Consider the following 14,531-nt stretch of genomic DNA (forward strand, 5'->3'; position numbering starts at 1 on the left):
CATGAAAAGCTATGCGGCCCTTCCCCCACCCTCCACCCCAACCCAGCAGCTCCTGGCAAATGCTACGTAGGACTCCAGGAACAGGGCTGCCCTGAAGACAGCAGATTCCTGACGCAGCCTGCCCCACACAACCCCAGGCCTCTACTGTGCAGTACGGAGCTGCTGTTGACAACTGTGCCAGTCTTAGGTTTTTATGATCTTAGCTGCTGCCAGCTCCTGGGGGGAGTGGGCAGAGGAGCAGAGCCCCATTCTGCTGACCAGCACCAGCCCTAGAGCTTGCTCAGTTACCTGACCTGGAGGCCCGTCAGTCCTGACCCTGGCCAGGCCATCCCACTCAGAACCCTCTGCAGTACCTGCTGACTGTCCTGAGCACATCACCTACTCTACACAAACTGTTCCTCCTGGGCTTCCAGGAGGGAGTGAGAGCCTGGCAGGAGGCAAAGGTGCCAGCAGAGGTTCTTCCCCTCACTGAACCCCAGGACCGATCCCTCAGCGCACCTCTTGGCCCCACCTGCCTCAGTACCAGCCTGGCATTTGTCAGAGATCCCCGAGTGCCAGGAACCCTTATTCAGCGTCCAATGAGGATTTTAATAATTCCTGCTCCACACCTCCCACCTTACCCCCAGCACCACCCCTGTATGCCACGAGCAGGTGCCCAGCAAAGAATAACAGGAAGTTAGGCTGCCAGGCACAACACTCTCAGGAAGGGAGAGCCAGTGCTCAGATGCCCAGTGGGAAACTACAGTGATAAGCCCTGGCCCACAAGGGTGTGGCCTAAGGCCTCTGGGAAGCTGGCCTTGGTGCCAGAAAGGTTCACAGGCTGAAGGGCAGAGGCATCTTCTAGAACACGGTGCATTTTTCTCATCCTATTTTTCCAGATTTTCAGGGTAGGAAAGGACCTCAGAGGAAAAGACATAACTCCAGACTCCTGAACAGCATCCCTCAATAGCATTCTGACCCTTGAGATGAGCTCATCACATCCACACAGCTACTGCCAGAGCTGGGCGGCCCTTCCTTTTGTGGAACTGAATTCTGCCTTCTCACAATAAGCCCATTGGCCAACTCCCTCTGGACTCCCTAAAGGTTCCCTGAACCCTGGGCCTGCCCTTTAGTGACTTCAAAGGCTCGCTTCCCATCTAGCTGCTCAGAGTGACAGCCCAGAGAGCCCCAGGTGGGATAGCTCTCAGATCTGCCACCTCTCACCACTGTACAGTCCACATGTCCCTATGCCCACTGGTCCCAGCCCTAACTTCTTGGGCCACAAGGGGTCTGAAGGGTGTTTAAAAGCGAACTGGGTGCCCAGGGAGGCTTCGCTGGAAATAATCACTACCTTAAATTGGGGTCACATGGTGGGCTGAATTGCTAGGTTTAACTATCCTTTCCAGGCACCCCTCAACATGGGAGCGCCAAGTGGAGCAGTACCCAGCTCCTCCATTCGAGAGCTGGGGGTACAGACAGACCCCGAGCATATTTCTTCATCCCTAAAATCATACAAGAGTCACGTACAGGCAACACGTGGCTCAAATGAGACAGCAAGGACACCAGCACCTTCTGGCCCAAGTGCCACACCAAAGAGGGGCCATTTAAGGCTCGAAGGCAGTGGGTTCACAGGCAGCAGCCTCCCAGCCTAAGGGAGAGGAGGCAAGGGTTCTGGTCTCAAGGAATGGCAAGGGACAAAAAAGTTTTTCACTGTTCAGCCTATAAAGGAGCAAGGAACCCCCAGCAGGATCCCAACACACACAGGTGTACCCCTGCTCTACCTGAGCACATTCGAAGGGGCCCAACCCCTAGCCACGCTGCAGATGGCAGCAGCCCACTTGGTAAGAAAGCCCAGGATCTTGCTCCTCTCAATGGGGGCCTGCATGGCCTCTCAGGCAGACCTCCAGAGGGTGGAGGCTCATGCTTGAGTTGGGCTCAGCAGTACGCTCAAACCCCTGCCAGGCCCCTAAAAAGAGCTCACAGGAAGCAGATCCAGACCACGGAGGGGCCAGGATTTTGCCCTGTTCTAATCTCCACCACAGTCCTGAGGAAGTGGGGAAACTGGAATAGCACCATTCAGTGACCACCAGTTCTTAGGCAGAGATGCCACATGCCCATGGATCCCAGGAATTTATCCCTATTTTAGGGGATCAGCAAAAACCCAACATGCACTGGAGTTTGGTGCTACTCTTAGAAGAGAAAAAGGTTAAGCTCTGCCACCACCTTCAAGAACCTCAGGCCAGCTCTTCCCAGGAAGAGAGCTCACCTGGCATGGTCCAAGCACTCCACCACCTTGCCAAAGGTGCCTTCACCCAGGTTCCCCACGATCTCATCTAGGAGAGAAAAGAAACAGGGCATGAGAGCCTGGAGGACAGAGGGCTGGCAGCTCCTGCAAGTTCACAGCATTCAAATTCTCAAAAACATAAAAGGTTTCTTTCTCACTGCTACACTCTTAAAAACAGAAGTTGCTAGAGTCTGTGTCATTCAGGCAATTACTGGTGGCCCCTCTAAGGCACCACGCGCAATAGAGGCCCCTCGGGCAGGAGAGGTCTCGTCTAACAAGGGGGATAGAAAGTAGAGAGGTAAAGTTTTACGAAAGGTGGCTGTACATCGCTCTTGGAGCCAATCGCCGATCCGGCACACCAGGTGGCCCTCCTTGTCATCTTCCACACTCCGGCTGCTGCGCTTACTGCTCTGTTGGCTTCTCTGCATGCACCGCCCCCCGAAACGCCATCCGACCAATCGCATGGTAGGCGGTTCCGATTGACAGATTGAGGTGTCAGTCAAAGGCAGAGGTGGAGACGGTGAGGAGCCGGTGGGTTGGTTGATTGGATTTTCCAGATCCCAGCATTTCATAAGGCACACAGCATATATAACGATAGGGATATTGCAAGGGACACGTCAAGACACAAACTGACTTCAAAACAGAAAAGTAAAAACAGCTACAGGTATGTAAAGAAAACTCGGACATTATCTAAAAGAAAGGCGCCGCAAATGCTCAGAAAGATGCCCAGCCTCTGCAGCTAAGGGGCTGGGCCACGTGGAGAGTCGCAGGCCTGACTCCCTCCTCCACTGAGTCTCCCCCTCCCGGCCCTCCCGTGTCGGCTTCAGCCAGGGTGAAGACGCAGTGAGAACGGTACAAGAAGACGGCGGGCCGAGCCTCAGTCAGATCATCCAGAACGGTCAGAGGCCACTCTGGTTCAGCTGCAGAATGCCCAGTCTGTCTACCCACGCGGTCCTGCACATGCCCGACAGCTGCCACCTGCCCCTAGACAGCATCTGTGGCCAGACTCAGCATCACCAGCAGAACCAGCCTTCCATCGGCAGCCCTTGCACCACCAGCCTCGAGCAGAGAAGGAGCGCTGGATCCTCTGGGCCGGTCAACTCTCCAAGGCCTACCACCACAACGGCCCACACAGGCCCCAAGCCAGCTCCTGCCCTGGCCTTGGCACTGAGGCGATTCACAGGCCAGACCCAACCTGAGCCTCATGACAACAAAGGGCACCAAAAAGAGAAGAAGCAGAGCCACACGCCTGTGGCAGTGTGCAGAGAGGGCACCAGGCCATGCCGTGTGCCCGGTCAACCCTCAACCCACGGCCACTCAGAGAAGTCACGGGAAAGCTCGGCAGAAAGACACCTGGCCCCTCCACTGCAGCACCACTGCTCCCTGGGGCCTCGCAGCCCGGAGCCATGGAGGGAGGGCAGAGGGCTGGGAAGGGAAGACAAGACAGCATGTACCCTCCGAGACACACAACTGGCCTTCCTTCCCAGAGAGCTGAGCACAGAGCAGGTTCCTGGTCTCAGCAGAGATCTGTACAACACTCCGAAAGAAGAATGCTTCCAGGCCCTGCTCTGGCCATGTGACCTTCAACTGGACACGGCCTGGAGCTGGGGGCCTTTCTGCCATTTCTTCGCATGCCCCACCCCACAGGCAGCTCATCCCCCTCGCCTTGACTGCCCCTCACATGAAGAGGCTAGACTGAAGAGGGCGTGCCTGAAGGTCAGAGGGCAGGTCCCAGTCCAAGTTCATTGACGGACGGACCCCGCCCCCCACCCATGGGCGCTCCAGCCTCCAGGCCTTCTGGTGAGGGGTGTAGAGAGGAGACTGCAGAGGTGCATACAGTCCACACCAGTCAGACCACTCAGCTGTGTGGTGGGGCAATCTCTGGGTGGGAAGGACCAGGTCAAACAGCTCTAGACCACATACCAGCAACCCTATTAAGGATTCTGAAGAAGTGTCCCTGGCCACTCACACACATGGCCTGTGCCTGGAGCAGTGTGGAGACAGGGAGGCCAGAGGCCAGCCAGCGCCGGAACCAGAACCCCTAAGTTTCCATTGCCAGTGGGCCAGAAGACAGAGGAGCTGGGCCCCTGCTCAGCCCTGCAACTGGACCAGACAACACATACACACACACACACACACACACACACCAAATGCGCGTGCGTATGGCTGGCAGTACTCACCCAGACCAGCCACCTGAGAGAAGGCTAGAAAGAGACGAGGCCCTCAAGCCCCAGCCAGCACACTCGGCCACCACTCACCGAGGAGGCGCTGCTACAAGACCTGGTGCGGCGTTTGTGGCAGTGGTGGGCGTGCTTGCGGGTCCGGTATGGCTCCCTCTCCCGTGATCGCCGACGATGATGGCAACGTGAAGATCCGTAGTAGTCCTCCCCAAAGGATGGGCTCCGGTCTTCACACCGGTATGTGTCGCTGTCACGGTGCTCCCGGTATCTCCTCTGGTAGGGCAAGCGGTCATGGCTGCCAAGAGTCACTGGTCAGAATTTCCTCCCCCCAAGCAGGCTCCTGCTGCCAGGCAAGACTTGTGTGGTGGGGTCCTTGCCAAGGGCTCACAAGGGTCGTCTGTTGGAGCAGAGGCATCCGGACTACAGGAGGTGGGGAGGGGAGCACCGGTATGTGAACCCCAGTCTCCAGACCAGGGGTCCTGACGGCATCCTTCCGGGGCCGCAGGAGGCAGAGCACGGGAGGTGGGCATGGCAGAGGGCCTCTGAGCGCTCCCCTATCACAGAGCTCTCGGTGGCTTGCTAAGGCTGTAAGTTAGGCCTAGGGGCTGAGATAAGACCAGAGACCAACCTCTGGAAAGGGCTGAGATTATGTTCCTAACCCACACTGAGGAAGGCTGAGGTTAGCAGGGGAGATGCTGGCCTACAAAGCGGGGGAGCATGTTAGGAGAAGGAAGACTCAAGGACAGAGAAAGAAGGGGCAGGAGGCGGTGAACGGAGGCCAGGGGATGCAGCTGAGATCAGAGGAGGAGGCAGGAGAGGACAGGGTGGTGACCCAAGCGCAGCCAGGCAGAGGCGCAGCTGCCTGAAGAGGCCCAGGCGCCACAAGCCTCCAGACCATCTCCCCAGCCCAAGGCGGAAGGGGTCCTCCCTTCCCACCTAACTCCCTCTCACCTTCTAGACCGAGATCTCCGTGGCGGCGGCTCCCTTCGAGACGGGTATCGCAATCTCCCTTCGTGCTCCCGACTGTAAGACCTCCTCCTCTTCCATCGGTAGCTCAGGTACGGGTCTGGCTCAGGGGAGCGGTATCGCTTACAGTGATGCATCTAGGCCGCAGAAACAGAAAGCCCTGCTGAACATGCAGCCAGCCACTGGGCTGCCTCGGTGCTCCTGAAGAAGAGGCCCATTGTTCTGTTTGGGGGCAGCCCCTCCCAGGGGTTTATGAAGTGATGAAGAACTCTGAGGTCACACTGGTCAAACAGCAGACAATGGGTAACACCCTTCTCTGCTGGTGAACAAACAAACAGCTGCCTCCCCAGCACAGCTTTGGCCTGGTGGCCTGAGCACTCAGGGAACCAGGTGAGCCAGGACCGGTGTTGAGGCCGAATGCAGGAAGGGGCTGGTGAGCACCACCACAGAAGACCCCCAGGAAGAAAGGGAGCCTCTTATGCTCAGCTCCCTCCTGCTCGTCTGTAGGGTCCTAGGAAGGGCCTGTTCTGTTGAGCCAGAGGTCAGAGTCAAAAGGCTGCTGGCAGGGAGCCAACACGCAGGAACAAGGGGAGAAAGACCTCGAGTTTGAGAAGCCAAGTTGCCTGGTTGAGGCCCTGAATTGTACCCCACTCAACGGAGTAAGGACCACAAATCAGTGTGAGGAACCACAGGCAGAAATGAGCAGACTAGCCCTCGGACAAAGAGGGGCCCCAAAACATTCCCGAGCACACTTGAGGGTCTGGTCAAGCAGACATGGGGGTCTATCCAGCCCTTGTTGGTCTAAATTCAGTCTCAGAATCAGTAAAGATGCCAGGCATCTTCAGAGCAACCAAGTTAGTTGCCTGAGGCCTATTTCGCACCCTTAGACCACCTGCCACTGGTGCCATGCCCAGGCAGTGCCTCACCCGCAATAGGACCATTACTGTTCCCTCTTCTAAATCCCCTGCTCCAGTACCCTCTTCTGTGCCCATCTCAGAAGGAGCCAGAAGGCTGTCTGTCTGGCAGGCTCTGTGTTCACAGAGGCAGGCCAAAAGGGCCCCACCTCACTATTCCTAGTTCAGTGGGAATTTACGTTCACCACGGGAAATTGCCAGGTTGGTTCAGCCATGTGCTATGTGAGGCCAGCTCCCTGTTCCACCCAAAACCTGACACTGCCTCCTTGGGAGGGCTCGGTCAGAGACTATAGCCAGCCTCCCTCCCAATCCTTCACTTGGCCATAGCCAACCAATGGTGGTCAGTCTTGGGCTTGCCTGATGAAGCACATTTTTGACAAATCCATTGAGGCTGCCCCATCTCTGGAGAAGAAAAGGATGAAACAGCTCTCCTTGAATGAGCAGGTCACCAAAGCATATCTGACAAAACACCTGGGAGCTTTCCTGGGACCCCAAGAAAGTCACTGCCCTCAGTCTCCTGGCTAGCGGCTGTCTTCTACCCTCTACCTGAAAGTCTAGGCCCCAGCAACCCTTGGGGATAAATATTTTGCAACAGCTCAAGAGCTCAGACTGCAGTTCTGTTTTGGTGATGAGCAGATTAATGTTTCACTGTTTCCCTGCCATTATGGCTGGGTCAGGTCCCCAAGTAATGGAATGAAGGCAGTATCTCACATCTCACTAAGTGACACGGAAGATGCTCCAGTGACCAGAACAAAGGCACTGCCCATCCGCACTGGGCAAAGCATCAGACCTGGAAGACCTGGTCTAGCTCACAACAGGCCAAAGACTCCCTCCTGGGACCTACAAGATTCATGTACAGACATGGTCCTGTTAATGGAAACAGCACAGCTTCAAAGTCAGAGAGAAGTCAATCTGAATCCTGGCACTGCCATTTCCAGCTTGTGCCTTTAGGCAAGTTATTAAACAACTCCAACCTTCAGCTTCCTCTTGCAACATGGGGATAGCTCTGTGAGGATTAAATTATGCCATCTTGTAAGTAACATGCCTAGTACATGCCTTAAGGTCAAATGCCTAGCACAGGTCTGGGTTCACAAGATGTACTGAAGGCAGCTTTTTACTAACAACGTTAAAAAGGTCCCAGGTAACACCTCTGGGTCTGTGTTAAATGCCTTAAGAGCATTGCATGTGTGCATGCTAAGTCAATTCAGTCATGTCTGACTCTGTGACCCTATGGGCTGTAGCTTGCCAGGCTGCTCTGCCCATGGGATTCTCCAGGCAAGAATACTGGAGTGGTTGCCATACCCTCCTCCAGAGGATCTTCTCGACCCAGGGATGGAACCTGCATCTCTTACATCTCCTGCATTGGCAGGCAGGTTCTTTACCATTAGCACCACCTAAGGACATTTTAAAAGTCCCTTCCAAGGAACCAGGGGGGAGAGAGCTCTGGGTAGAAAACCCTGAACAAAATCCCAGTGCTGGTGCTTACTGGTCTCCTAACCTTTTACAAGTCACTCTGGGCCTTGGTTACCGTATCTGGAAAATGGAGATAACACGACCTCCCGGCCAACTTGGCAAAGGAGAGGACAAGTATAAGAGCTATATAAAACACCACACACAAGGCAATCATAGAGAATATAACTCCCTTTAACACATTCTAGGCAGCTGAAATGTCGGAAATACCAGATGCTCATTATTTCCAGCTAGGGCTCTAGGGCCCATTTCTCATCAATTATCTCTAATTCTTAGACCTCTGCAAACAGGTTGTTAAAAGGTAAGGGCCACAATTACGCTCTGGAAGGCTCTGCTCTGCACAATGAAGAAAAAGGTAACGCGAAGAAAACCAGGCAGAGGATGCCAGCTTTCTTCTGAGCACAGGCTTACATCTCATTTGCTGCTCCTGGCCAGAGAACTGGGCTGACAAGAAGAGCAGCCAGCCAGGTCAGCGGCTGCCCTCCCGGATCCCTGCCACCCCAAAGCCCCACGGTTATTTTTGGCTGACGCTGCCCCACCACTGCAACCTCAAACCTGCCACCTTGCAAGCCGCCACCACCGGGTGAAACGCTCCTCCTTTTCAAGGGCATGGAGGAGGGAAGCTGGAAGGCTGCCAACTCCGCTTCGACGGAGCCCTGGCTCAGGCGATTCCCACCCCAGCCCCCACGCCAGGACACCCGCACCCGGAACTAAAGCACAGAGACTCCCGGAGCGAGGAACAGCCCGGGCATTTGTACTGTCAGCTTGGCCTGGCCCCTCCTCAGGGCTGGAGCGGATCCATCACAACAAAACAAGCAGGGGGCCTGCGGCCCTCGCTCGCGTCCCTTCCTGTCGCTCGGGTCCCAGAGATCTCAGAGCCCCGTCCCCCGTAACCGCCGCCAGTGGAGGCGAGGGGAGACCTGGGGTGGGCGGGTGGGGGGGCGGGGGAGGCAGGCCAGCTTGGGCCGGAATCAAACTCCAAGCCGCGCGGGGAAGGTGTCTGAGAACTAAGCCTCGAGCCAGGGGGAGGGGAGGGTCTGAAAGCCCCTCCAGGGTATCCCAGGTAGGGCCCCGACCCCATTCCGCGGGCAGGCTACAGGGCCAAAACTGGATGGATCTCTGCAGGGGCCTCAGAGGCCTCTCATACTCTGACGCCGACACGCGGGAGCGAGCGGTCGGGGTCTGTGGTAATCGCCCTCTGGGGAAGAAGCGGCGGGTCAGGGGTGAGAGGTCGGGGCCGCGGCCTGAGGTAGGCCGAGAAGAAAACGAAAGGGGGTAGCCCGAGACCGAACAAAGAGCCCCGGGACCCACACATAGCGCGCCCTCCCCGCCGACTCACCGCCCGCCACTGCTCCCGTCGCGGGCCCGGGCCCCACACTCACGGTCTCCCAGGCTCAGGCTGCTGCTAGGCCCCACTCCCCGCTCCGAGCGCCTCTTCCGCTTCCGGCTCCGGCCTCCGCCCGTGGCAGCCCCGCCCCTCGCGTGACGCAGCCGTCCTCAGCCCGGGTAGACCTGGTTCAGCCCCCAGGTCGCTCTAACCCCCGACTCGAAGGCTCTGGAGGACCTGTCTTCTCTGTACGGCTCCGTGGGGCAGCAGCAGAACCTGGTTCCTGTAGGGTCGTGGGGAAGTCCTTGACCGCGGTCCGCCCTCCCACCGTGTCGCGTCGCACGTAGTCCCTAAAGACGCGACGGGGACCCGGCCGGCGGCGGACGGCGCCGAGAGCCCAAAGGTGGAGCCCCAACCCCGCCCGTGCCCGTCTGTCCCTTCCTGCGCGCCGGGAGGAGGGCATTGTTTCGCTGTCGCCTCTGTGAAAACCAGGCGGGGCTTGAGCGCAACGCCTGGCTCCGGGGCCCAGGAGGGCGCTAAAGATCACGGAGACTCGAGCAGACGGTCCCAACTACCGGTTATGTGGAAGAAGCAAATGAAACCTTATTCTTTGTGCAGGTTTTTTATTTTTTTTTAAGCCATGGCGGCACACCCAAGCCCCAGTGTAGGTGCACAGCAGTTTGAGCTGATACCGGACTGTCTTGTACGCGGGGTCTCTGATAGGACGGGGTCTGGAAGAAAGGGGGTGGTGGTGTGTGTGTCCTTTTCCTAGAGCATCCTTGGAGGATGGCAGTAAGTGGACCAGCATTGTTTCTCAGTTCATAAGCAACCCTCCCCTCCCCGCCCCAAAGAAAAGCCCTGCGCCCCGCCGCGGCCAGACTGGGCTGCAATTTCGCCCGGAGAGTCTCGGTGAACCTCTCTACCGCGGCTCACCAAAGCCCCGACCACCTACAGTTCCGCTCTCGGCCAGGGCGGGTTAACGAGGCCCTGTTTTTCCAGAAGACAAAAGTGAGGTCGGGTCTTTGGGTTTGCAAGCGTGCACTCCCCGCCCCCGGGCTCTCGCTGGCGTCGCTAAGCGAAGCGGCCTCTAATTGTCCCCGCGCCACGCCAGGGACACAGCATCCCTGCAGACCCCGCCCCTCCCCGGCAGACCACACCGTGGAAGCCGGGTACCTGCCAGCCCTTTCCCTGGCCCAGTCCCGGTCCTGCCCCAGTGAGAGCTGGGCACGCCCCTGACGCGAGGCTTAGCCTCCCCGCCAACCAAGCTCGGTAGGAGCGGAACCGCCCCCTCGGAGTAAGGAGCTCTCCAGTGGCTAACCCCTGGCTCTTCTTTAAACTGGCGTCTGACGGCGTGGCTTGAGCGAGTGCTTAGTACCCCCAATTCTCCACTAGTTCCACCATCCCTACTGGAAGTAAACAACCGAAGTTAAGTAAAAACGGGGTGCTTGCTACACTACTGCAGCCTGAAACCGGCTCCCGGTCCCCCTCCAACCAAATGCACCCAACTCCCCAGTATAGAAATTCAGGAACCGCTTCTAGTGTGCAGTTGGTGCCTGAGAGTCCGGAAGCCTGCGCCCCTAGATCCTGCTCTTTTAGGAGTACGAATTGCCATTCTTGCCTGGGCCTCGAAGCTTGGCCCATAGCCTGTGGCCACAACAGCCAGGTTTCATCTAAGGGTTTCATCCACTCAGTCGCGGTGGGAGGACTCTGGTATCTCCTCCCACCTCTTCGTGTTGCCCGCAGATCCTGTGGTTCCTGGAAGCCGGGATCACATTGGCAACTGAGGGAGGAGCAGCTCAGAGAGGTTCCTGTCCCTAGCCCAGGCTCTGAGGGGGTAAATCGGGCCGTCTTCCCACTAGCCCTCCTACCATGGAGAACCCAGGAAAAAAGCAGAGCTTTCTTTTTCAAAAGTAAAATAGAGGACTTCCCTGGTGGCACAGTGGATAAGAATCTGTCTGCCAATGCAGGGGACATAGGTTCAATCCCTGGTCCAGGAAGATTCCACATGTCTTGGAGCTAGAGCCAGATCTCTAGAACCCCAGAACTGCAACTACGGAAACCTGGGCACCTAGAGCCTTTGCTCTGCAAGAGAAGCCAAGCAATGAGAAGACCGTGCACCCCAAGGAAGAGCAGCCCCCACTCACCACAACTAGAGAAAGCCCGAATGCAGCAACGAAGACCCCAGCGCAACCAAAGAATTAAAAAATAAGAAAATTCTTTTCTCTTTTCAATTTCTGGTTATACTTTTGGAGAGGGTTGGCATTATAATTTATTTTTTAACTTTTTATTTTGTATTGGGGTATAGCCAATGAACAGTGCTGGGACACTTTCAGGTGAACAACAAGGGATTCAGCCATATATACATGTATCCATTCTCCCCCAGCCAAAGAGAATGTGGCTTTCTGGTAGCAGTATTGAAGGCAATGAACTTAAAGGAGAGCTTCCCAGGTGACTCAGTGGTAAAGAATCTGCCTGCCAACGCAGGAGACGCAGGAAATGGGTTCAATCCCTGGGTCGGGAAGATCCCCTGGAGAAGGAAATGGCAACTGACTCCAGTATTCTTGCCTGAAAAATCCCATGGACAGAGGAGCCTGGTGGGCTAGTCCATGGGGTCACTCCCTCTCTAAAATCTTAAGTCCAGCAGCTGTCCTGCCTGAAATTCTACCTTAGAGCCTCATTCTTTTGTTTCTTTGTTCCTAAAAGAACTCGCACCTAGAGGAAAGAGAGGCAGAGTATCAGGCACTTGGAAAAAGTAAAGTATGGGCAACTCCTTCACCCCTGGTTCACCCACCCACCCCCTTATTCCTCCAGTGCTGGATGGCTGAGACCTTGGCAATGGATGGCTGAGAAGCTCAGGGCCTGGGCCACCTGCAGAGACGATTCACTCCACATCCTCCACACCTTACGTCCAAGCTCTTTCTCAGAGCCTCAGCCCATGTGCCCGGCCAAGTCTTTTCTGTGCCACACCAAGGACATGCCTCTGCCCTGCACTCTGCCACTAGCCACCTGAGCCCCACAGCAACTCCAGCCCCTCTCATCTCCCTTGTGCCCCTCTGGGCTCTTGGCTCAGCTTACCTCTCTCTCCAGACCCCAGCTTTTCTGATCCCCTCCTTGTCCTGCTGTTCTTGCTCTGTCTGCTACATCCATCTTTGCCCTTTCCAGGACAGTTAATTCACCTTCAGGCCTTAGCCCAAGGGTCACCTCAGGAAAGCCTTCCTGGGAGTTTCCAGGGAGGGTCAAGCGCCCTTCTGTCTGCTCCTACACCCGTTGGTGGCCGTGCTTTCTCTGCGCTGGCCACACAAGCTCAACAGCCTGGCCCGTGCCACTCCCCACTGTGATAAATCCTCAGTCCTCACCCTCAAACCAAGCCAGGCAAGCTCAAGGTCTCAGTAAGGGCTGGGGGCTGCCCATAGAGAGTCCCTGCCTCTAAGTGGGAAAGACAGAGCACCCAGCCAGGGTGGAGTTATGGGTGCTGTGCCAGGGGGAGGTGGGGGCAGGAGCTGGTCCTCATGGTCCATTTTGAAGATGATTTGTGTGATGGTGAACCCGAGCGGGACAGCTGAGGAGGGAGCTATAGGAACCTAAGCCTGGAGTTGGGAGAGGAGAGTCAAGGAGTCTAGAAGGGAGAGGGCCTGGTGGGTGGAGGTACATGCAGAGCGAGGGCAGGTTGGGAATGTACGGGAGGAGTAGGCAGATCAGTTGTGGGTAAGGCCCCCATCTTACAGTTGAAGCCATGAAAGCCAGAGAGGTGCTGAAGCAGGGACTTGAACGGAGGGCTTCTGACCCCCTGTATCAGAGCTAAAATATAGCATCTCCCCAAATGTTCCCTTGCCCCCTGCCACTGCTATACTCCCACACTAGGAAGGAGAGCAGGAGAGTGGGGGAACGTGAGCCCAGGTCGCAGTGGACTGACTGACTATCTGTGTGCCCTGGGGCAAATGAATCCCAAACTCTGAACTTCCACCCCCCCTACCCCAAACCCGGGAGGATCAAATGAACCCGCAGTTGTTCAGCATTGGCCAGGCCATAGTCAGCACTCACAGATCATGGAATCTGTTGGAACTGAGAAACTGTTCAGGAGGTTGAGGCTGGTGTTTATTTGAAATCTGAATCACCAGGGAGCATACTGGGCGAAAGGTTGGGGTTGAAGGGTTTAAGTGCCTGCTCAGCCTCAGGGCCTCAGTTTCCGCATCTGAGGAAGGGCCTCCCCTCTGTCCTGCTGTTAGGACCCACGGAAGCAGAACCCCATGAGCTGATGCCTGGCCTTGCCTGCTGTCCCCATCACACCCATCACCCCTGGCCACTGGAGTGCGCTTGCCACTGAGCCCCCCTGAAGGATGCAAGTGAATGTATGGGAGGCGGGCTCGGCAGTCTCTGGCACCCCTGCCGAAGCCTGGCTGCTCTTTTCCTGGCAGGTGCTCAGACAGGGCCCCTGAGCAAGCCTGGAGGCAGAGAAGGGTGTGGTTGGCAGAGAGCAGGTGGCAGTGGGCCAAGCTAGCTGGCTGCCCGCGGGCAGCACTGGAGGCCCGTCTGAGCAAGCACAGGTGCTGCAGAGCTGGGAATGCGAGCTGGGACTCATCAGGGCCAGTGAGCTGCTGGCTCTGAAGAGAAAGTAAAACTCTGGTCCTCTCCCCTTGATCCTCCTTGCTGGTCCAGAGCCCCAGGCTCGCCTGAGCAAACAAACTCCCCTTACTAGACTGAAAACACCAGAATACTCAGGGCTGGGGCCCACGTCTGATGTCATATTCTCAGGAAGAAATCTTGTCAGGGTCTAGGGTGTCCAAAGGAGACAGAGGAAAATGGAGTCCTCAGCAGGGCTACCATGTTGAATGTGTCATCTGTGAACAGACCCCTCGGAGGTGTCTGGTGCATTGCCTGCTGAGGCTGGGAGCAGCAGACAGATGCAAAGGATGGACTGGGGAACCTCTGCCCCTCCCCTCCCAAGGAGAGTAAGAGGGAGGGAGGTAGTTGGTTTTAGCCTAGTGGACAGGAGAGTTTCCCCAGAAGCCCAGGCACCCCTGGTGAAGCTTCACTCCCCAGGGAGGGAGAGAAGGTTATGCAAACTGCGGCTTCTAGGGGAGATACCCAGCACCCCCGCCCCATGGGAGCCGCCTACAATGGCCTAGGTACCTGAGCCTTTAGTGGCCTGGGGGTCTCAGCCCACAACTGACCCTTCTAGAGCCGTGGCTCCCTACCAGACCAGGAGGGACCCTGGGGACCCAGTTGACCTGCCTGTCAACTCTCCAGCATCCCACAACAGCATCCCCTGTACTTTTGCTGGAGCTCCAGAACCATGAGGAGCTGGGTAGAGAAGGGGATGTGTCTTGAGTCCAAATGAAGGTGGAGGGTTTCACATCTGGAGCTGGCAGTGATAACAGCTGGGCAGCTCCTCAGAGCCTCAGGGCACAGGT

At 56.7% G+C, this 14,531-nt stretch overlaps 1 protein-coding gene across 5 annotated transcripts in view; it reads right to left on the minus strand.

Annotated features, from left to right (window-relative positions):
- The window catches only part of CLK3 (CDC like kinase 3), a 32,666-nt gene that overhangs the window by 4,758 nt on the left and 13,377 nt on the right, over positions 1-14,531 (minus strand). The window contains exons 1-5 of one of the 5 annotated variants that reach the window (XM_027521881.1): positions 9,133-9,241; positions 5,395-5,546; positions 4,522-4,738; positions 2,589-2,685; positions 2,246-2,312 (exon numbers count right to left, since the gene is read on the minus strand). In XM_027521881.1, the coding sequence (XP_027377682.1) occupies positions 2,246-2,312; positions 2,589-2,685; positions 4,522-4,738; positions 5,395-5,546 (533 nt within the window). In that variant the 5' untranslated portion in view covers positions 9,133-9,241. Of the gene's footprint in view, positions 1-2,245; positions 2,313-2,588; positions 2,686-4,521; positions 4,739-5,394; positions 5,547-9,132; positions 9,280-14,531 lie in introns of those variants that run through there. The other 4 variants (XM_027521882.1, XM_027521883.1, XM_027521885.1 and 1 more) reach the window with 4 other exon arrangements.

The sequence above is a fragment of the Bos indicus x Bos taurus genome, chromosome 21, assembly GCF_003369695.1.
Source record: "Bos indicus x Bos taurus breed Angus x Brahman F1 hybrid chromosome 21, Bos_hybrid_MaternalHap_v2.0, whole genome shotgun sequence".
NCBI classification, from domain to species: domain Eukaryota; kingdom Metazoa; phylum Chordata; class Mammalia; order Artiodactyla; family Bovidae; genus Bos; species Bos indicus x Bos taurus.